The 24428-nt window shown below is 43.1% G+C and overlaps 1 protein-coding gene across 1 annotated transcript in view; it reads left to right on the forward strand.

The window, feature by feature from the left end:
• Positions 1 to 234: 234 nt before the first annotated feature.
• Positions 235 to 24428, forward strand: part of PYGB (phosphorylase, glycogen; brain) — a 66241-nt gene continuing 42047 nt past the window's right edge. The window contains exons 1-2 of the mRNA XM_015413016.1: positions 235 to 595; positions 20341 to 20442. Of these exons, the coding sequence (XP_015268502.1) occupies positions 353 to 595; positions 20341 to 20442 (345 nt within the window). The 5' untranslated portion in view covers positions 235 to 352. The remainder of the gene's footprint in view (positions 596 to 20340; positions 20443 to 24428) is intronic.

Consider the following 24428-nt stretch of genomic DNA (forward strand, 5'->3'; position numbering starts at 1 on the left):
GGTCTCTAGTACCACGGAGCCAGCGGCCACGGGCGCGGCGACTCTGGTCTTGTTTTGGAAGCAGCTCGGCTCTTTTTCACAGCGCAGGCGCTGCCTCCTCGTCGCTGCCGCAGCGAAGCTTGAGTGGGAGGAGGCTCAGGGCCGCCTTTGCTTCTGTCCCACCCACTCAGCCCCGCTCCCCGCATCCATCCGGAGCTCGGAAAGTAGCAGCAGCGGCAGCAGGAGGAGGCGGCGGAAAGAAAACGGCCTCCTGCCCTCCGCGCGGAAGCAAAGCAGGGCTCTTTGCTCGCAAGGGCCCGTAAGGCTGCCACAGTCCTCCTCCTTTGGAGCCCTCGCTGCTTGGCCAGCCAGGATGGCCGTTCCCCTGACGGACAGCGAGAAAAGGAAGCAGATCAGCGTGCGAGGCATCGCCGGGCTGGGTGATGTGGCCGAGATTCGGAAGAGCTTCAACCGGCATCTCCATTTCACGCTTGTCAAAGACAGGAACGTGGCCACCCCGCGGGATTATTATTTCGCTCTGGCGCACACGGTCAGAGATCATTTGGTGGGACGCTGGATCCGGACGCAGCAGTATTATTATGAGAAGGACCCCAAGGTAAACCTTGCCCCCAACGCGGGCAGGCATCTCCCCCCGCCCCCCCTTTCCCAGAGTATTCCCGGTCTCACGTATTGCAAAGGCACGCAGGGCGGCCTTGCCGGCTGGAAATTCCCCCTCTGCTGGCGATTGGGTGTTGTTTTTTTCCAGCTGCGGTTTCCTTTGCAGGGAAATTGTGCGCCAAAAACCTACCGGAGCGTGGCGAGCAAGAATTCCCTGCCCTCGTCGTGTGGGTAGGAACAAACACGGTACAGTCCCTGCTAAAATCAGTGGCAGCTCCCCCGGCCGTCTCCTCGGGTGGATTTTAAAATTGCTGTGGGAGGCTCCCACTGTGGAGCCACGGGGAGAATTGACGGGTTGAGCAGTTATGATTGGCATGTCTGTCAAGGCCTGGAATTTAGAGGAGGTGCGCAGGCAGGCTGGATGACAACACTTTTTTGAGTGCTACTATTCAGTAAAGCCAACCCCGAGATTTTTTGCTTGCTCCCTCAGGCGAATTTGAATTTTGCTGCAGCCTCCCCTGTGCCTTATGCTATGCCAAACAGCATTCACCAGGACAGGCACAAGTCTAGGTATGGTTGAAGATAACTTGTGCCTGACTTGTACTACTTCAGGCTGCAGGTAGGTCTCGCATGGTTGAATGATCTTCCACATTTAAAACAACTCAGATCACCAAAAACTAACAGGGGTGAAAAATCGCCTGGAAATCTCCCTGACAGCTAGTTTTCTGTGGAGTGAACTTTTTTTGTGTGGAAGAGCATCCATTTAGGCAGAAGTGGTACAGTCGTGACACAGGTTTACCATTTAATGGGAAACTAGGCCTAAATAATCAAGAGCTGACTTGGAATGCTATTCTGTTTTTGTTTTTAATGTCTGTCACTTTATGGGGTCTGTGCCCTTGAAAGACATTGGAGATAGGCGGCTTTCATTTGTACACATTTGGGCCCACAAATTTCGATGCTCTCCCTGTACGCCTCATCCAAAAAAGTAGGCAGTGGCTTTCTCTCAGCCATTTATTTACATGGATGAGAGAGGTGCCCCCTGTAATTCAGGCTCCTCAAGGTAGGCGCCCCTGTGAATCAGGCCCCTAGCATTCCTCTATGATTAGGCTGGCCTTGAAAAGAAGAGAGAGGTTGGTGAGTGTTGATGTATGTCATTTTACTTTGGAAGTACTGGGAGGTCATAGGAGTTAAGAGATGTTGTTCCATACAAATTTAATTGCGATCGAAATGCTTGTGCTATGACATGAAAATGTTTTGAAAGTATGTTTTCTAACCACCAAACACTACCTTTGAAGGCCCTGAAGTATCTGAGGGCATTTCATAAGAAAAGGAAGGTTACTTTGCTCAATCAGTGAATCCATTTAGTCCAGTACTCTGTCTCCATAAATGGCCTCCCAGATATTCCTTGGGAACTAGGCCAGAATAAGGCATGCTGAGGTTCTGAACTATGTCTAGAAGCTCCATAGCATTACTCCTCCCAAGGTCATCTATTAATTTTCAGTATTATTTTTAATATTAAGAGGCCTCTCATAATCTGAGCTGGGGTGTCAAGCATAAGGCCCGGGGGCCAGAACTGGCCCATCCAGGGCTCTTATGCGGCCCGCGAGCAACTGGGGCAAGGGAGGGAGTGCTGGGGGAGTGGGTGGAGGAGCTCCATTGTGGCTTCAGCATGGCAGAACAACCTTGTCTTCAACAGTCAAGAATCGTGGACGTGTCTGTGCAGTGCTGCCTCTTCAGTCCACCTGTGTGGGTTTTCTTCTGCAGCCCCCTCCCAGCCCACGAAGCCTTGCAGTGAGGATATACCAACTCGGAGCTTACCAGTTGCTGTCCTTTATACAGTTTCTCTCTCCAGTACCTGGCATTACTTTTTATGGCATACATGGCCCGGCCCAAAAAAGTGACATTTATATTAGATCTGGCTCTCGTGACGAGTTTGACACCTCTGCCCTTAACTGTAGCTTACTTAGCTTGTACATAAATCCAGCTGTGCTTGGGAAATTCATAAGCCAGGGCATGGTAGAGGCAGAGATCCCTGTGGTTGGTCCTCAGCATCTGGTACACAGTGCCTCTCATCATGGATGTTTGGTATTACTGTTACATGCTAGACTTTGGTATATCTGTCTGCCACGAATGTGTTAGTATTAAGTGTCCATCAGTGCATTTTGTGGCAAAGAATTCCAAAAGTTATTGTGTTGTGTGAAGGGGAAATGTTTTTTCCTTTTTTCCTTGAACAGGTACATTGGGTGACCTTGAGTTCTAGTGTTCTGGAGTGAAGATGATTTCTCTCTATTCGTTCTTTCCATACCATTAGGTTTTATTGCCCATTTCTCTGCCTTCTTCTGCTGTACAGTAATAAGAACACAATTCACTATTTGGCACGAACCTCAGAGGTCTCTGCCATCTGTCATCACAGTAGCAGGCAATTCCAGAAGAACAAGAATACAAAAGGGAAAAGAACAAGGGATATTGCAAGGATAATAAGAGAATGTCTAAAAAGTAGGTTCCGTTCAGTGGCATTCTTGACAGTGAAGGACAGGGGAGGGTATGATTAATAGAAGGGAGGCAGACATACAGGGAACTGCAGATGGGCAGGATGTAATGTAATGATGTATATAATTTGTTTTGCAGGGTTCAACTTACAGTATATTTGGGACAGATATGCAAAAGCTTGCATGCTCTTCTACTAACAAAAATGGGTTATAAACAAAATGTCACTGTACTGTGTTTTGATGCGTGTAGCGAAGGAAGAGAGTGGGGAGGTACCGACATACTTCTATGGGGTCGCCAAAAGTCAGCTGCGACTTGACAGTATTTTCCACCACCACACTTATTTATATGTGTATGTTTTATATAAAGTGTCTAGCTCCAACAAGAAATCAACTCTACCCTTGGGTGTTGGGTTTTGCCTTATAAGAAATTCTTTCTTTTTTATTATTTGTAATTTTTATTCAAAAAAATTGTGACAATACAGAGTTTTACGCAAAAACTTTGTACAATATAAAAAGTATGCTTCTAAAAAGATGTTGACAAATAACGATATGTTAATATATTTTTAGTTAACATCTTATTTCAACTGAGCATATTAAATTCGCTCAGAATCTCTGTTTACGAGAGTGAGGGTTTCCCCTCCTCCTCCCTAAAATCTTTTCGCTTGGGGGGGGGGACGCGCTTAGCTCTTTTTTCAGTTCGACAACTCACATTCTTTTCCAAATACCTTCAGTATTGGAGCTTTCTTTGCAAGTATAAAGAAAATTGGTGCTTTTCTCTGACTTATATCTATAATTAGGTTTGCAATGGATATAAATTTTAAGTGATTTCTCTTTTTCCCTTTATAGGGTAATTTTGATTTTTGATTTTCTCAAGTCATTTATATCCACTTAATATAGTTATTCCATGTTGATGAAATAAATTTCTCATTTGACAAGAATTCCAGAATTAGATACCATTTAGCATTGAATCTAGACTTGACAGGAATTCTACTGTTTCTATTATGTTTATCTGTGATACTTTCCATAATGAATTGATCCCATATTTTTTTGTGCCATGTTTGGATATTTGGTGGAGAGGGGTCTTTCCAGTATGAGGCTATGGAATAAGGAATTCTTTCATAAGAGAGAAAAAACTTGTGCAGTGAACTTTATGGAACTCTCATTTATGTAAATAGTATTGTCCAGGTAAGTTGCTTTCTACAGGTTACCACCACTACTGAAAGGAAAGGTTCCTGCTCCAAAGAGCATTTAATCTGTGTTTTAAAATGGAGGAGACAAAAAAGAGGAAAGAGTAATAAGGGATAGAGATGAGCAAATACAATGTGTAGTTGTGCTTCCTTTCTATTGGGTATGAGGAATAAAAGAGGTGAAAGGAGGTTTTTGATTGAGAAGGGATTTGAAGGAAGAGGTGGAGCTGCCATAGAATGGAGGCCTTTGCAGTTTGAGAGGAAATGGACGAGATGCACAATGCACACATGATGTTGCCTTACACTGAGTCATACCATTAGTCTATCAAGGTCAGTTTTGTATATTCTGATGGACAGAAGCTCTGCAGGATCTCAGGTCAAGGGCTGTCTTTTAACTGGATATATTGGGGGTTGAGCCTGCTAACTGAATTCCCTACCTGTGAGTCACAGTCTCTTCCAATATGTGGGTGGAACCTTGGATTTAGGGGCTGAGCTGGTGGGTAAATTGGGCCCCTGGATCTCCAGTTGCTCATTCTTAATGGAGGACAACTTGGCATCTTGTCACTTCTGTGGTACAAGGCTGGATTTGGTGATGGGGGGAGGTAGCTGGAATAGCTGGAAACTTCCTTGCACCACCTTCTTGCCTTTCAGCTTTCAGCCTCCTGAATGACCACTGGAAAGGTTTTCAGCTTTCCTGCCAAAACTCAATTTCAAATGCATTAATGCATTTAGGCCTCTAATACAGCACCATTATCAATCTTCCATATATAACCAAGCCCTTAAATAAATAAAACTATCCTTCCAAATCTGTTGCTCTCAAAGCTTTTCCAACTTTGTCCATAGGCAGAACATTTCAGGCCATACTTTTTTTCTAGCAGCAGCGCAGAATGCAACAAGCTAACTGATGGATAGATCCATCCAAGGTATATGAGAGATCTCTGATGGGCTCTGTCTCAGATACCTTTGATAGAACTTAGTTGTACAGTTAAATAGCACTTGGCATGCCTAAACATGACTGCAGAAAATTGAAGTCACTGTGGCTCTACTCTGGCAGGAAAGGTTTGCGAAGTTATCATAGTAAGAGACATCAAGAACGTGTGGTTTTCATGCTAAGTTCTGGAGAATGCTTTAGCTTTTCAGGTGCTTATTGGGTGTTCCTCAGGTAGAGGATAGTTGAATCGGCATGTTTCTCTGTAAAACAGTGTGCCCACTAATGCTTGTCTTTTGCAGTGTGCAAACTGCAGGGAAGCTCAGGGTATGTACTGGTGCCACACTAAACCCTTCAGGGGTCTGTTAGGACCAGTCAGGGCTGGGTTGACCTTAGAACAGTCCTCCAAATACTCTGTAACATACAAGGGTTCTTTGACAGAAAAGCTTACTCAGTCACATGATTCCTCTTTGGTGCTTCTGATAATATGCCAAAACTTCTCTGTGTTGTTTGAACTCGTAATGGCTGCTTTACACTTGCCAGATGGTGTAGTGAGAACCAGTATGTAGTGGTTAAGCTGTCAGAGTAGAATCTGGGAGATCCAAGTTAGAATCTTCGCTCTGCCGTGGAAGCTTATTGAGTGGCCTCGGGACAGTCGCACACTCTTAGCCAAACGACCTCACAGGAGGATAAATTGGGGGGGGGGAGAGAACAGCGTGAACTATTTTGGGTCCCCATTGGGGAGAAGGGCAGAGTATAAATGAAGCCAATAAATGCCACTTGATCATGCAGGCATCATGTGAGGTATGTGAATGTGTGAACCCACCTTTAGTTGGCATTAGCAAGGATTAAAATTGGAAATTACACTAATTTACTTGACAGTATGCAGCTGGGAAGATGTGTCTTTATGCAAGTATCAAATCTGAAGCAGTCCCATAGCTAGGGAGTTTTGGGGGAGGGGGCCTGGGGGGCCACCAGCCAATTAAATCAAAGTTAATTAAATTAACTTTGATTTAATTGGTGGAGCTCCTAAGGCAGACCTGAACACACACCCAGACTCCAGGGCAAGGTGGGGTAATGCCCAGTGGCCGCAGCTTCCCTCCCCACCCCCCTGCAAGGGCAGGTCAGTCCCATGGAACTCTAGCCCTAATACCGAGAGAACCAGCGCTGAAACAGGTGACCTGTTATGCAGCCCGCAGTGCTGCAGAGAAATCCAGGAGGCGAGGATTCCACCCGGCTGCTGGTTGCCTTTTGTCTCCCTCGAGCAAACGAAGCTGCTGTGTCAGCCCTGATTCTTCAGCCCTGACTCGGAATTCTGTTGCTTTGCGCTCCCCCCCTCCCCCGGTTTCTTATAGGGAAGGGACCCCTTAAGGTGGTTTCCTCACTGTGGGTGGGTGCGTTCATTTCCTGGAGCCCGCGGGGACACACGGCTGCGGATCTATTTTTAAACAAATGCCAGCCTTTCTCAGCCCCCCCCCCGCCCGTGATTTTACTTGTTTGCTCTGACGTCACCAGTGGGAGAGCCAAGAGAGGGGTCCGCCGCAGGCCCCGCGGTAGCTACGGGCCTGGTTGTATCTCAGAAGGTAGGAAGTTTGGAGACTTGAAATATTTGTCAAGAAGAACAAAACCTTTCTAGATTAGGTAACAGCTCCTATTACAGTTTTCCAAGTGAAAGTGGGTAAGATTCCACTCTTAGTGAACTCTCTGTTTATAACAGAGGCACATTATCTGAGAATAGATTCAGTGGAACAAAGCTATTAATATTTTTGAGCTGGTGCCTCTTATCACAAGGGAACAAATATGCTACATCATTCCTCTAACAAGAGTGGTGACAGAAAAAAAGAGAGAAAGGAACATATGTAAGTACTTCACATTCTCAAAGCAAGAAGAAGAGGAGGAGATTGGATTTATACCCCGCCCTTCACTTGGAGTCTCAGAGCGGCTTACAAACTCCTTCCCCTTCCCCTCCCCACAACAGACACCCTGTGAGGTGGGTGGGGCTGAGAGAGCTCTGACAGAAACTGCTCTTTTTCAGGGACAGCTGTGCCAGAGCTTGTGACTGACGCAAGGTCACATCAGCAGGTGCAAGTGGAGGAGTGGGGAATCAAACCCGGTTCTCCCAGATTAGAGTCCGCACACTTAACCACTACACCAAACTGGCTCAAGGAAATATACTGTGGTCATGTTAATCTGTTGCATTAAAAACAAAACTAAAATAGAGTCTTGCAGCACCTTAAAAACTAACAAATTTTCTATACCTAAGCATGTGTTCTACCACTGATCTATGACTTCAGCCCTTGGAGACACTATTATGTCATTTTGTACTCAACACTCATTTTTTCTTTTTTAATTATTTTTGCCATCAAGTCAAGCTGACTTTTGGCAACGCCTAGTGGGGCTTGAAGACAAGGGTTGTTCAGAGATGGCTTGCCATCGTCTGCCTTCGCGTCGTGATCCTGATATTCCTTGGGCCGGCCTTGCTTAGCTTCCGAAATCTGACGAGATTGGGTTTGCCTGGGCTATCCAGATCAGGGCACAACGCATATTTTTTCAAACGTCAGTCAAGACTGAAGATGAAAGTCTGCCCAGGGGTTTAAAAGATGTTATGTAGCCATTTTATCCCCTCCCCACACTTCTTTAGCCCACATTCCCACCTGTCCAGCCCTTTTGTTGGTCTGTGGAATAAAAGATAGTTTCCCGGTTAATATAAAGTTTATTCTTTAATCATTTCCAGATTGAAATCTGGGCCCTCAGGGCCAACCATTTAAATGAGGGTAGAACAGATTTTTTATTTCTGGGAGCTATGTAATTATTTTCGAGAGCCTTGGGGATCTACTAGTCACAAAATGGCAGCTTGGTGGGTGGAGCCCATCACAAAATGGTGACTGGTCCAGAAATTACAATTCAGAACAGGTCTGTTGTTCTCAGATGGGGAAGCCTTTGTTGTTTACCAAAGCAAATCACCCCCCAAATTGTAATTTGCCTTTTTTGAGGGGGGATGTACAATATGTTTTCCCTAGAAGAGGCAAATAGCAGCTTTGATGCAGGGGGAAAGAACTGAAACTATGCTCCTTTCCCCTCCAGAGCAAGGTGCACATGTGAACGAGGAAGAGGAGTGGATGGGAATGGGTGCTGTTTTCCCACTGAGAGCAAAGAAGCATTTGTGTATGTGCCCTTCATATCACAGAGGAGAGAAGCTACTGTGGTGGCTTTAAAGGGAAGGAAAAGAAGATGACTACAACAGCAGTGGAGGAGGGGCAAAGAGCTACTTTTAATTGCTTGGCAAGTGACTGGTCACTTTGTCCTGAGTGACTTCTGCCAATTCTTGCCCACCCCTGATTTAAATTGCTGGACAGCTATAAAACTCACTTGGGAAATCACCCTAATAAGAGGATGAGTGAAGGAAAAGCTGGGATTACCTTGAGAACACAGGAAGTGCAGCATATAAATATATAAATACACCTGTTTTTTCATACATTTGTAGGCCATTATGTGGATCAGCCTGGCAGTGGTTGATAGTGTGTCATTAGGTTTTTAGGTGGATGAAATGCACTTTCTGATTTGGCAGGCAGTAAGAAGTTGGCAATTGTGTTCATCTTTATGCCTCTTGTTCCAGTATAGTCTCTTTGAAGCTAAATAGACTTCTAGATTAAGAGGATTGGCATGCAGCCTTCATCTGTTTGCGGGTATACAATGGCTCTGATAGGGTTAAAAAATGCAAAATTGGGGCTAATTCAGGCTACCCTTTTAAATTAACTGTAAAATAGTGGGATAGAAACGTGCCTGTATTTCCTTCTATTCCACCAAATCTGTCTTGACTGTTGGAGCTGATGATGACTCATCTCTGTGCTTCTCCTCTTTCACTGTGTTTTACCTTTGACAATGTAGTTAGTTTAGCTTTCTTTTCCAGCTGCTATGCAATCAGGTATTCTTTTGGTTTCTCAGAACAAGGTGGCGTAGTTTGCATTGCAGTGCCAAATTTTTAAGTGAAAAGCACACATACAAACAATTTTTTAAAAATTGAGGATAGTATCATATTTCCATTCTGTTGATGATTAAAGGCCAATAAGATGGGTTTGTTGCAGTGAGCAACTGCAATTTGTGTAGTGAGCTTTTGGTTTCTCAGAACAAGGTGGTGTAGTTTGCAATGCCAAATTTTTAAATGAAAAGCACACTTAAAAACAATTTTTTAAAAATTGAGGATAGTGTCATATTTCCATTCTGTTGATGATTAAAGGCCATTAAGATGGGTGTGTTGCAGTGAGCAACTGCAATTTTTGTAGTGAGATTTGGCCAGAAAGCCTTCCAGAAGGATTATCCATCATAGCAGGGGATGGGATTGCACCAAGGACAGGACTAACCCATAATAGCAACCCAACACGTATTAGAGATATAACTTTGTAACTTGTTTGGTTGTAAATGAATCAGTAGAACCTGTATGTTTGTTTTTATCTCTATACAATCTTTATGTACCTGTTTTAGCCAGAAAAGATTTCTCAACTGTAAAAAACCTGTAAAATATTTTAAAATATCTGATCAAACAATTTCCCCAAAAAAGTATCCTTCAAACATCATTGGCAAATGTTGCATGTGTGATCCATGAATATGACTGCGGAATCTCTCTCATTCTCAGCTCTCCCTCTATAATGTGGGTGATTCCTTATTTCCTGCCTTAAAGTACAGCAATATAGTCTATCTGAAGCACTTTCAAAAGCACTATATAAATGCTATGTATTATTACGTTTGTTAGCTAGGATCCAAAGAGCAACACTTTCAAGGGCTTGTATGCACCCAGTAGGTTTTTAAAATTCTTTTCCTATGGGCAGCAATTGCCCCTCCCCAGCCTCTATTATAAACTGCTTTTGAAAGGCAAATCTGAAAGATGCAGTGCTATACTGCATTGCTTGGGGCAGAGGTGGGTGGAAGGTGGTCAGGAAACACAGCTCTAAAGCTGTCTTCAGGCCACATGGTTGTAGAGTTGGGCTACATTTTGTGAACACACATCTTTACAACAGTTTTTGCTTCCTGTTGCAATTGTAGTTTCTGTAAGCAGCACACAATACTTCTTTGGTGTGCCCCTGCAGTGAATCAGTACATATATATTTTGTTGGAACTACTTCTTGGCGCTTTCCTTTGTCCTGGGTGCTACTTAGCTACAGCAGTGCAAGCAGAGGCGTGCTCCGCTTTGGTCAGCTTAGCAAAGTGTGAGTTTGTGCCAAGCAAGGGGGCAGAATGAAGTTGTGACTCAACTTGTCTGTGAACAAGCCCCAAAGCCTCTGTGTTCTGTTGGCACAACATTGTGCCAGCACTAAGAATTCAGGTTGCTCTAGTGGCTTGTACAAGAGACCATGGACTGTGTGTCCTCCAGAAGTCAGTTGATTGGTACAGCTGGAACATGAAAGGGCTTGAAGCCAGGGTGTGGGAAGCAATGTAGGTGTTTGTTTCTCAACAGGGCAGGGGATGGGGCCAAATTCCAGCACTGGAGAAAAAAGATGGAAGTGCTGCTAAATTGTCAGGATTGGCTCTTATACTCCTCTATTGCAGTCTATTTATTTTAAAATAGTCCTATTAAAAATTAGTAGAATTGCTGCAGTGTGTGGATTGTGGCTTTTGGGGACAGACAGTGGTTCTTGATTGCATGCCTGACTTCTTAAAAACACAAAGGTCTTTAATGGTGGCTCAGCATACTCAGTTCCTGATGGATGTAGTGGCAGTCTTGGCTGTACTGCTAAATCCATGTCCCCGGAGTCCCAGTTACCTTAAAAGATGCAGACATTCTCTGAAATATCTAATGGTACAATCCTAACAAGCATGATTTCAGTGGGTTTAGAAGGGTGTTACTCTGCATAGGATTGCACTGTATGAGTCATCAAACATGGTACCCGAGCACCAAGTGAGAAAAGCTATGCTGCACCCTATATCCAAATAAATCTCAGGGTAGAAACTCAACAAGTGGGGTTTTTCTTTTGGTATGCTTTGTGCCAGTGTTCTGTGCTGGTGCTGGTCTTCCCCCTCTCCACTGGCTTGGATCCAGACTAGGTGTTTCCCCATGCACAAGAATTTTTACTGGCTCCCTCCCCCTTAAAGCCGCTCCAAATGCCCCAGAAATTCCGTTCCTAGGGGTCTACTTGCCCTCAGGAACAGGATTTCAGAGAGCATTCCGGGCAGCTACAGGAAGGGAAAATTGCACTCCACAGGCAGAAGTCTTTGCACCTGCAGAAACTTTAGCCTGGTTCCAGCTTTTTATCTGTTGCCGCCTTGTGGGCCCTGATTGGGTGGAAAGGCAGCATTAAAATGTTTTAAATGAACATTAATAAATAAAAATTTACATTGTAATCTCCTTCTTCCGTCATGAATCTCACGGCCTTGCTCCCTTCCTCCATTTTATTCTCAAAGCAGCACTGCGAGGTAATTAGGCTGAGAGAGTGTGACTGGCCCAAGTGAGCTTTATGGCAGAGTGGGGAATCTGAACCCAGGCCAGAGCTGATACACAAACCTGGCTGTCATTATGGTAAGCATGGTACAGGTAGCTAAGCTCTTGGAGGCTAGAAAAGGGAAGGAGTATTGAAGAGGTGCATGCAATCCTCAGCACTGGCCATCAATGTTCCCTCTAAGCTGTGGAGTCTTGTGAGCAAAAATTCTACTTTGTGAGCTACCGGCATTAAAGTTGTGAGCAAACGATTTAGCTACTGCATAAATTAGTTTGCCTTGGAGCCATCCTTCCTGAGCTAAGACAAAAATGTGTGAGCCGGAGGCTAAAAAACTGAGCTAGCTCACACCAACTCAGCTTAGAGGGAACACTGCTGGCCATTACAGGGCTTCTCTGCTGTGCCCTCTCTCCTAGACCCCTTCCCTAGATTTGGCTTTGTGACAAAACCAGTAAAGATCGCTGGGCCCTGGAAGATTTCAGGAGCCACCCATGTAAGTCAGAAGCAGTTACCACTGGGAGCAGGTGTTGTTTTGTGCCAATTACAAGTCTGATCAGGGTATCTCTGTACAAAGAAATGCGCACAAACAGAAATCTTGCCAATCGGATCTAAAAAAGATAAGAAGAGCCCAGCTGAATCAGACCAGTAGTCCATCTCATTCAGTGTCCTCTCTGCGACAAGTGAGTTATGAGGGCGGTAGTGGTATTCAGAGATATTCTGCTTCTGCATATGGAGATGTCAGACTTAACAGCAGTTCATGAAGTGCTGTGAGCAGAGCACGTGGCAGGCCAAGAGACTACTTGAATGATAGAATCACAGAATTGGAAGGGGCCATGCAGGCCATCTCGTCGAACCCCCTGCTCAATCCAGGATCAGCCTACAGTATTCCTGACAAGTGTTTGTCCAGACCAGACACTGCTTAAAGACTGCCAGTGAGGGGAAGCTCATCACCTCCCTAGGCAGCTGATTCCACTGTTGTACAACTCTTATTTTAAAAAAAGTTTTTCCTAATATCCAGCCGGTACCTTCCTGCCTTTAATTTAAACCCATCATTGTGAGTCTTATCCCCTGTTTCCAACAGGAACAGCTCCCTGCCCTCCTCTGACAGCCTTTGAAATACTTAAAGAGAGCAATCATGTCCCCCCTCAGCCTCCCCTTTTTCAGACTAAACGTTCCCAAGTCACTCAGCCTTTCCTCATAGGGCTTGGTCTTCAGGCCCCCGATCATCCGGGTCGCTCTTCTCTGCATGTGCTCCATTTTGTCCATATCCTTTTTGAAGTAAGGCTTCCAGAACTGCACACAATACTCCAGATTACCAATGCAGTGTACAGCAGGACTATGACCAGTGTTCCCTCTACGATGAGTTAGTATGAGCTAGCTCACAGTTTTTTAGCCTCCAGCTCACAGATTTCTGTCTTAGCTCAGGAAGGATGTCTCCAGAGCAAACTGATTTCTGCAGTAGCCAAATCGCTTGCTCAACACTATAATGCCAGTAGCTTACAAAGTAGAATTTTTGCTCACAAGATTCCACAGTTTAGAGGGAGCATTGACTATGACACCTTGTGATTTGGATGTTATGCCTCTGAATGATACACCCCCCGATTGCATTAGCCCTTTTTGTTGCCGCATCACACTGGGTGCTCATATTTAACTTTCAGTCCATCCTTACCCCAAGATCTTGTTTGCACACACTGCTACTCAGAAGTGTATCCCCCATCCAGTATGTGTGTTCCTCATTTTTGTTACTCAGATGTAGAACTCGGCACTTATCCTTGTTAAATTGCATCTTGTTCAGATCTGCCCACTTTTCCAGTGTGTTCAGATCTTGTTGAATTATATCTCTATCTTCCGGTGAAGACATTTTCTTTTATATGCTCCACAACCTGTATCACCTGAATGCAAATATTCGGAGAGATGAAATAATAAGGAGAGGTATATAATTCCTATGCATCCTGAAAGACTGCATACAGAATCCAGTGCAAGCAGAACAAGGGAGAGGGAAAAATGGCAACAAAGATGGAACAAGATACCAGACAGAAGAAATGCCAGGAAAACAATTTGAGCCATTACTGCATTGGCATAGAGTGGAGCAAACTGCTATAAAAGATGCTCTTGCTTACTGCTGTGATTGCCACCAATTGTAAATGAAGGTTGTGAAAGGTTACTGAGGTCATCAGAATACGTGTCTGGGTAATCAGGAGTGGGTGAAAGCAAATAATCTCCATCTCTTTGCTGATTGCTTTCACCGCATTTGTCTTTAAATGGGAGCTAATAAATATTTTAAAATTCCTTGAGTGATCTGGATCCATCAATAATTTTATTTTTAAACCTCTGTGGGGTTCGTGCTTGCTTGCTTGCATGTAGACTCTCCTAAAACAACCTCCATTAAAAGAGTGGCAGAACTGAAAGCACTAAATATGTTAATTCATGCGCCTAGAAAAAAACTTTGTTGTTTTTCTTTATAGTGAGAATTGCCTAACATTTAGATACAGAGTATTGGATAAGTACCAAGGAATGTACTTTTGTAGCAATGTTGTGACTCTGTGCAGCTAACTTCATGGCTAGTGAAAGCATTCCCAGTTTGTGATTGGTTTGGGACAGAGGCCTTGGGACTCATTATCTGAGGATCTGGGAGACCCAGGTTCAAATTCCCACTTTGCCATGGAAGCTCGCTGGGTGACCTTGGGCCAATCATTCTCTCTCAGGCTCACCTGCCTCTTAGGATTGTTAGGATAAAATGGAGGCGTGGGGAATCCTGTAAACTGCCTTGGGTCACCATTGGCAAAAAAGGCAGAATATAATTTAATTTGTCTGTCTGGTATTGGAGGATCTGATGGGGATCAGAACATTTATGTGTTTGATCTTTTCTGTTGCTCTCAGAAGGATCATTTGGGGGGGTTGTTTTAACTTTCAGTTTTGTCCATCACTTTGAATTTTTACATCAAGTTCATGAGGCACAAATATGAAACACAATACAATAAAAAATAAATAAAAGGAGAGTCGAATAAAATGATCTGTAGAATTCCAAGAAAATGAAGAATGATAGAAATCTCCATACTGTAAAACCAACAACGGTGCTGAAACCATCATGAACTGTCCCAGCAGTTAATGCACCTGGACTGCCCTGAGATGTAGCAGTGGTATCAGAGCTCTTGCACTGGAACATATCCACTGTTCAACTTGAGTGGAAATCACGATCGTGTTATCACTATTACCAATGGTTTTTATTTTTTTAATGTTGTTACTCATATATAAGGTTGCACAAATTTCCACCAATCCTCCCTCAGGACTTGGGAGAGCCCCCCCAAAAGGTGCTAGTACTCAGTACTGGTGAGTACCACCATTATGCTTTAAAATATTCTGTACTGTCTAGTTCCAAAGTCAGACTTCGTTTGCAGACCTGTGTTTTCACACACATTGGATAAGGCACTTTGAGTGTACTTTAGCAAATGTTTTCAAATAGATTTTCTTGTTTCATACATCGGTTCCAATACTTCTCCGACTTATTTCATGAGGACCCTCCCGATGGAATACAACTGACTCATTCACTTCCTGATAATCTCCCAGAATGGCCTCCCGTTTCCCCCAGAAGAAATAAGTCCTTATAGAGCAATTAAAATTAGGTAAAGCTCCAGGCCCAGATGTGATCATCCCTGAGGTACTGAAAGCTGATCCTGATTGGTGGGACCTCCCCGCTAGCTGCTCTCTTCACTATGGTGAATAAGACTGGCCAGATGCCAGCAGCCTGGACTAACGCAATAATTATTCCCATCTATCATAAGGGCTGTCACCTTAATCCCTCTAATTTTAGACCAATTAGTCTTTTAACTGTTATTGGGAAACTCTATGGTAAATTTCTGCAAATAAAGCTCAGCTCCTGGATGTCCTCTAATAAAATTTTAGGGCCAGAACAAGTGGGCTTCTGCCAGGGGAAGTCAGCTTTGGACCACTGCTTAGTCCTCACTCACTTAACAAGTATGTGAGAAGGAAAAGGACTAAATTGTATATTGCTTTTTTGGATTTTAAAGGGGCTTTTGATTCAGTTTCAAGAGAGCTTCTTTGGGTAAAGCTCGAGGGACTGTCTTTAGATAAGAGGTCATTATTTCTTATTAAAAAACTCTATACCTCTAAGTCCTGTCAGGTTAGGTGTACCCCGTCAGGGAGACTTTCCCCTCAAATCCCTATTGGGAGGGGGGTTAAGCAGGGGGGCATTCTAGCCCCCCACTTGTTTAATCTTTTTCTTAATGATTTTGCCCTTTTTCTGTCACTAGTTGATGGCCATAGCCCTAGACTGGGCTCTGCTCTTATTCCCTTGCTGCTATACACGGACGACACGGTTCTTTTGTCTATATCCCATGTTGGATTAAACCGCTTATTAAATTGTTGCCACGAATACTGTGTGATTAATAGATTGGAGCTGAACTATGAAAAATTAATGATATTGGTTTGTCCCTATTCCCAGAAATTATATAAGTGGACTATTAATGGCAATAAATTTGAACAGGTCAGGCACTTCAAATACTTGGGCGTCCACTTTCATTCTAGTGCCACCTGGACCCATCACCGCAGAATGGCTATTAATGTAGCTAAAGTCAGTGCTGCAGCAATCTCTCATTTTTACTTTCTTTTTTTCCTTTTTTTATAATATATTTATTAGGCTTTTAATCATAACAGGACAAACATATTAACACAAACTTCGACAACAACAGATACATGGATTGAATTTACATTTTGTGTCATAACACAGTCAAGCCAAGCAAAAAAAAAATAGCAGCCAGATCTTACATCTTAATACCTACTAACTCCTATACCAAAGTATTTAAAGTATTCCACATTTGAGTGCACTCTTCTATTAACATTACTTATAATGACTTAACAACACCAGTTTTTAATTGCGCTGTTTTTTAAAAAAATTCACATAGATCTTATAAATTAATTTATCTATCAAAGATCAGTGTTGTTCTCCACAATATCTCCATATTGCAAACAAAGATAGAAGAAAGAAGAAACTATTTACTTTCTACTTTTCAACAGATCTAGAGTTAAACACACTTTTTTTACTAATATCACCCTTTAGAATTTAGAGATCCTAAAAATACTTCATTCTCCCGAGACAAACCTCTCTTAACTGCTCTAACCCTTGTTTAATTCTTAACTATTTAATACTTTCAGTATCCTTTTAATTTTTCACACACCACCACCTTAATTTCCAAGACTCCAAAACTAAAGACATAAACATTTCAGTCTAAACACCTACCAACTAGCCCCAATCATAACTTATCACCACCTTACTTTATTAACTATTCTATTATAACAAGCATTTAAGGGTCAAATTTTTCTAACTAGACATATATTAGCAGTACCAAACATTTCACACTGTTCATATAGTTTAATCTGTCTCCTATAAGTCAATAGTCTGTTTTTTTGAAGTAACATATCTGCATGTCTTCTTTCTTTGATTGTGTGGAAATTTTTTCCTAGTCTCTTTCTTTGAACTTTCAACCATCTCAACTCCAGGTTTTTATTGTCCTTTCCTACCACGACGTTTTTTCCTCTCTTTTTTCGGTTTTTCTTGACCAATAAAGAAACATCTTTGCACATTCTTTTTTAGTGTCTCTGTTTTTAAATAGAAAGGCTTTGTTGGTTTCTTTCCCTTTACTTTAATCGGTGTAGCTTGAGGTTCGAGGCACCCTTTCGTTCGGTAACATCCTATGGTCTCTACGTCCCTCTGAATAAACTGTCCCACGTTTCTCTCTTTCCTTACTTGCAATTGTAAACTATATGTCATTTCTGTTGAATTTACACACACTTCTTTGTTTAGCATGGTTTGAGACTCAATGCACTCTTCGATTTGATCCTCTTTATTTCTAATTGTGAATTATGCATTGTTTCTAAAAAATTTGCGCAGGCTTTTTCAATACCCTTTTGAATCTGTTCTCTTAAAATCTTCAGGAACTGTTCCACGGACAGATCTCCCACAAGCATATTATCATCCATTTCCTCCTCCTCTTGTGTTACCAACGCCATTTTAATTACGCAGTTCAATTCAGTTCACTCAAGTTCTTATAGTCATTCAAAATACATAGTATTTTTCCTGTGCATTATCCATAATAAGTCCATGCCAATGGAAAGAAAAAACAAGAAAAAGTTCTCCAAAGTTGCAGACACTCCAAAAAACATTCCTGCCTCTCCCAATCATCTTCTGGCCACTAAACCTCTCCTTTTCGAACAGACAATTTTTGGGGTAATAACACCACCAATCTTCTCTATTTCAAAATTAGAAGTAGTTGTACTCACAAATTCGCTTCTTGGGCTTCTTCTTCTGTGTTATTACTTAGAGTTTTAAATCCAAACATGGCTAAAACAGGTGGCTGCAGCTGCGTAGAACATGGCATCCATGCTCCACCCCACAAGCCGCTCCTGCTTCGGGGCAATAATGGACATCCCCCTGCATTTGCCAGCTGTGGAAGGGGCCATAACAGATCCCCCTGCTCCAGGCCTCTCTCCGGGCTCTCCTGGCGGGGCTCTCCTGGCAACTGGGAGGCTCCAAAAGGAGCGAAAAGGGGTCGGGCGGCTTGGAACAAGCCAAAAGCTGCCCGTTGCCGCACCGTGCCAAACCGGAAGTCCTCATTTTTACTTTTCTGACCGTGGAAACCAATATGTGCCAGCTGCACTCAAAGCTTTTAATGCTAAAACTGGAGCTCAATTATTGTATGGAGTACCCTTCTGGATAGATGCAATTGACATTTCAGTGGAACGTGTCCAGTCTACCTTTTTGTGAAAGATCATGGGGGTACCCATGTGTGTTCCATATGCTGCCTTATGTTTGGAGTGTGGACAGAATTTGATGGCTACTAAGGCATGGATTCACACCATTAAATTTTGGCTGCGACTCCACTTCAACTCTGACCCCTCTAGTTATCTGTATCAATTACTTTCTGAATCTGCCAATTCTACCTGGCTACCTCACATTGAAACGAAAGTATGCTCCTTGAACTTACCCTTTGAATCTCTATCCTTGCTTTCTGAGCCTGAGGCTTTTAAAAAAATAAAATCTAGTTTATTGGGCTCAGAATTGCAAACTCTCTATTGTTTGGCTAACAGAACCTGTTCTCCCCTAAATTTAGGGATTGTTCCAAATGCAAATCTTCCAGCTGTATATCTTTATCAGCTTATAGCTCCAAATTTGCGCAGAGCCATCTCCTTGGCCAGATTTAATGTTTTTCCTTCTGCTCTTCTCTCTGGCAGATTCCAGGGGATCCCCTACTCCAGCAGGTGCTGTCCTTGTATGAAGGACTGTGTTGAAACTGTCCCCCATGTTCTCCTTCAATGTCCCTTTTATCTGGTGCTCAGCCAGGATCTTTTGTACCCTATATTAGCTCAATTCCCAGAGATTCCTGACGATGTTAAGGTTCTGTTTTTACTTGATAATCCAGATATGGAAATAACAGAAATGGTAGCAAGGTTTCTTCTTAGTGCTATGGCTATACGTTCTGATAAGTAACCACTAGGTTTTTCTGTTTTTATGCTGCTTTCCTGCGCTGTAGCTCCAATTTTACCCTATATTGATTTGTATTTTCTGATCTATATTTAACCTGAAAGTTTCATACATCAGCCAATGCAAAGCAGGAAAGAGATGATATGTTGGGTTTTCTGTATTTGTAGAAAAATAGCAGGGGGCTGGTCAGACACCCCCCCCCACCTCACTGCTCCCTCCAGACTTTCAGAACTGCATCAGGCATGGATTGTACACATGAACGTCCCCTATGTTGCTAGGGAATAACTCTAGCAGCAAAGGCAGTAGGCAGATGCTTGTCCTCCTTCATTGGGTCAGGGGTTGCAAGGAGAGAGGAAATTGGGCTCAGTGGACTGCGGGCTGCTGGACTCATATTCTCTTGGCCACCCAAAGGCCTTTCAGCAGTGAGGAGAGGGCTGCCTCTTGGCTACAAATAGGTTCATGAAGGGAGGGGAGAGCTGAACTTCCTTGGGGATTTTGGGGGGCAGGTTCCCACTTACAGTGCATCTTTTTCATGTGCCTGTTTATGGCATCTTTTTCATGTGCCAGCATTTCCCATCTAGGGAGATCACTGTTGGTGGAGTTCCCTCACCCACATTGACCTCTGTTTCACCTCACCAGTCTCACTGTGCCATCTGGCACAGCTTTTGTATTGGTCACTACAGTACTAAGGAGCTCATCTCCCCTTAGTATATAACATCAGCCTTGATCCAAGTGTTTTCTGTACTAAAAATAGAAGTTCTGTGCTGAAATAACAAATTTTGCAGGCTGCAAACATACAGGGGCTTTTGTTTTGTTTTGCATAATCTGTTCTGCTTATACAAGTCATGACTTCTGTAGTTGCAGCCCCACCTCCTGATGACTGGAAACTTTATTGTCAATCTTCTGGCTACTGGGGTTTTATTGTGCATTATTCCTATACATTAAAGTTACATTTTTTAAAAAATGAAAGCTTGAGATTATCTGGATGGGGGTGAGTCCTCCACCCAAAGCCACATGCAGTGCTTTTTTTCTGTGCTAGTGCATCATTGTGGAATACACAGACAACCTTTCCCTCATCTCTAGAATGAACATGTATGGTAACATCACCGTTATCCCAACTTGCTGTATCTGAGCTGTGTCATTGTGGATCAAGGCAAGAATCTTTGCATTGCCTGTCAAATCTAATTGCTTTTTTCCACAACTTTCCTCCTAGCGCATTTATTACCTGTCTTTGGAATTCTACATGGGCCGAACACTTCAGAACACGATGGTGAACCTGGGTTTGCAGAATGCCTGTGACGAAGCAATTTACCAGGTATGTTTTCCCTTAAAGCTTTGCTTGACATTGCTGTTTATGGATTCCTTTGTTCTGTTCCTGCTGTAATGCAAAAAATGGTGGCAAGATGCCTGGGGGACTTCTCATGTTGCAGCAGGTTAATTTAGGTCAGATGTTAGGACGAGGTTGTAAGAAAAACAGTGGAATAACTTGCCAAAGGGGAATCAAGGAATCTCCACTGGTGATTCGCTGCTGATAGGTGGCTTTATCGAACACTATGTGTGGTTTGACTCAGACAAGATAGGTTGCACACATAAGTAAAAAAAATGCAGAATTTTTTCTTCTTCTTCAAGTGAGCTTCTGGCCCTCATGGTGTCTGTGAACTAAATGATATGACTCATGTGTATTCTAACGTCTGGTTCCAGCTGGTTTCTGAGCCTGCAGGCTACAGTGCACGGTATGTGGAAACCATCCAAGAGTAACTGCAGGGCGCAGAAAGCAGTGGAGCCAATTAAAAAGAAAACCTGTTCAGCACCTAAGAGAGTTCCCTTGCAAAAGCAAAACTGATATGATGTAGTCTAAAGCACAGTGAGGATGATACTGTTTTTCATCTGCTGCCATCAGTATGCATGCTGCTTGACAGAGTCTGTGGAAGGTCCCAAGGAACTTACTGTGTGGAATTTGCGACAAGGTAGGCAGCGAATGGAGAGGAGCAAGGTGGACATGGGGATAAGAAAGGGAAAATGACACATTTGGGCCTCGGTCACACAAGAGGCACGGATGGTGGGCGGATTATCCAGGCGTGATCACACCCCAACATCTGGGAAGTGGAGCGCACCCGTGGCTTACCGCCGAAAATGCGTGTTAAAAAATTAGTACCTCCAAAGTACTAGTAAACGTTTGCCACGGGCTGCCTCCAGACTCCCGTGGTGTGATTGCACCGGCGCGCGGCATTCCCCTCCGGTCCCTCGTTTACCTGCCGGCACCAAGGGAAGGACCCGTGGTGTGCCGCCGGCGGGTCTGATCGCGTAATTGCAGATCAAATTGCGCTGGGGCAATTAGCCATGCCTCCCCCCCACGATATCCGGCCCGTGTGACCGGGGCCTTGGTTCAGTACTCAGGCTTAGCTTCTCTAGGGGAAAGGGGCTAAGGAATTATTCTAAAAGATTCGTGGGGAAGATGAGTTTTGAGGGGGGCAGTTGAAGAAAGTGAGAGAGTTGGCATCATGTTGGTCAGGGGTTCCCAAACTTTTTGGGGGCAGCTTTGGAATTCTGTCACAGTGTGGTGGGCACAGCCACAAAATGGCTGCCCCAGGAGATGGAGGCAGCCATAAAATGGCTGCCACAGCTTACTTTCAATCGCACGGTGACGATCCATGTGCTGTGGTGGCAACTGCTGCCAAAGCAACATTTTTTAAAGTCTGCACAGCCAATCAAATATCCAATGGCCAATCAGAAGCTTGGCCCCACCCACTTTCTGGAAACACATCGTAGGCACCAGGAAAGGTGTCGGTGGGTGCCATGGACACCATGTTGGGGACCCCTGATGTAGGTGTTCTGTGGGTTGGTTCCAAGCATTCAAGGTAGCAAGGGAGAATGGGGAGAACTTAGACATTATAAACACAGCAATTATCAGTATTCTAGGCCAGGCCAATGGTGCAGTCCTAAGCAGAGTTACACCTGTCCTGCGTCCACTGAATTTAGGTTGGCTTTGAAGGGTGTAACTCTGCTTGGGACTGAACTGCAAGACAATCTTAGCTTATCTCATCATTCTAAATTTGTTTTATTTTAAGCTAATATTGGATTGTGATTGTATTTGATTCCCAGATATCTTAGAGCTTTATTATTTCATTTTCATACAAGTTTAAAATTTGCATTCAGTTTGAGATCTATCCATAGTCACTTTATAATCAGGGGGAAACCTGCATACAGTTGTTGACAATGCAACAGAATGTTCTGGAGGCCATTTGTTTTGGAGCCGCAGTGGGGTAGATCCAGCCAGCTTTTCTACTCAATCTCACCCAACTCCACTTCTTATTACAGCCCCTGGTCTGGCATTGATTGTTTGTACAGGGCCCATTTTCCCCAGCATAACCTTTTTGGGTGGTTATGGGAGACCCTTCCTCCCTTTTTTCATTAGCAGAAAAGCTGTTTGGATCCATCCCAGTGTCATCAGCATAGAAAGGAAGTATAACTTTTGTTCACGTAACCAGCCTCAGGATGCAAAAACAGGAAAAGGAAAATTTGAATTTATGCAAAGTCCTCTTTCCTGCTTTTTTATAATATTTATCTGTTTTTGTCTGCATAATGTTGCATAAAAGATTGAAAGTAAATTTACTAAACAATAAATTAAATCCCAGCAAATTTTATCTCTTCCTGCACAGAAATATTTTTCCAGATTTGTTCTAGTAGCAGTTCCAAAGAGTTAATGTGAGTAAAAATAGAGGCAGTGGACAACGCTGACAAGTTCTATGTGTTAACTTAAGTTCCTTTGGTAAACTTCCATTAGTCATAATCCTCACATATGGTACTTTGTAGAACATATGTACCAGAGCCAGCGTGGTGTAGTGATTAAGAGCCACAGGACTCTAATCTGGAGAACTGGGTTTGATTCCCTGCTCCTCCATGTATAGCCTGTTGGGTGATCTTGGGCCCAGTCACAGTTCTCTCAGAACTCTCTCAGCCCCACCTACCTCACAAGGTGCCTGTTGTGAAAGGAAGGGGATTGTAAGCTGCTTTGAGACTCCATAAGGCAGAGAAAAGAGAGGTATAAAAACCAGCTCTTCTTTTTCTACCCATGTACAAGATTGCATGCCAAAGGCCACTCTACCATATCAAAATTAATTCTCAGTGTCCATAAAAAATAAGGCTGTTGGGACTTCATGTAATGTTGCATTGTCAATTATAGTTATCATTCACGAATATTATAAAACCTGTTTGATCAGCATGAATATAGTTACTGATAATGATGCATTCTCAGTGCTAATAGTTGTGCCAGAATGATATGGTCTGTGTTAGGCAATTGTATAAGCTTGGTGGCTCCCATACATTGTTTTTTTTTTTAAACTCTCCTCAAAAGGAGAGAATTTTATTGCTTTTAAGATTTTCAGAAAAAAGGGAGGGTATATAGAGGGATTAAGAATAGTGGGTGAGTGATGATTGAATCTTTTGTTAGTATTAATACATTCTATAGCTTCTTCTGTGAATGACCGATCTTCTTTCTTCTTTACCTGTAAAAAATAAAGACGTTAACTATATTAGTAATGTCCTTTTGGGTTATTATTAGTATTGTCCTTTAAAGCGCTTTCAAAAAATCTTCAGTTGGGGTGTTTGCCTTTTTTGTCTCTCAAGTTGTAGGGAACTCCTCCTGACGCTCCTCCTTCCTCCGGTTCCCTGTCCCCTTCCTCTGGGCCGCTGTCTTCTTCACTGCTAAATACCTTCCATTTAGCAAGTTCTACTTCGTCCTCTGAACTGGCGTGTCTCTTCAAAAAGTCTTGTGCTTTGAAAATGGAGTCTATCTTTTCTCTTTTGTCTTTAAATTTAAAGACAAGTCCTTCTGGAATCAACCATCTGTAATTAATTTGATGGTTTTGCAAGAATGTGGTCAGTCCTTTATAAGCCTTCCGCTTCTGACGAATTTCAAATGGTACATCTTTTAAAATCCTTATAGTCTGTTCTCCAACCTTCAAGGGCGTTGCTGATGTCGCTTTTAAAATTTGATCTCTGATGCGTTGTTTGGTAAATTTAACAACCACTTCAGCTGGCAGATTATTTTTCTTAGTAAAGTTGGAATAGGCTCTATAGGCCAAATCAATCTCTTCGCTTAACTTATCCGCTTCTCTGCCCATCAGTGGCGCCAAAGCATCCGCTAATATGCTTCTGAGATCTTCCTTCTCAACCTCCTGGATTCCTTGAAATCGGAGAGTTAAGTTTGATTTTTCCATTTGTAGCATCGGTAACTTGTTGTCTTGTACTTCTTGGGGTTTTTTCCATTTTATTGACCTTCTTCTTGATTTTTTGTGTCTC

Source organism: Gekko japonicus, unplaced genomic scaffold, assembly GCF_001447785.1.
Source record: "Gekko japonicus isolate JY-2015 unplaced genomic scaffold, Gekko_japonicus_V1.1 scaffold2446, whole genome shotgun sequence".
Lineage (NCBI taxonomy): Eukaryota > Metazoa > Chordata > Lepidosauria > Squamata > Gekkonidae > Gekko > Gekko japonicus.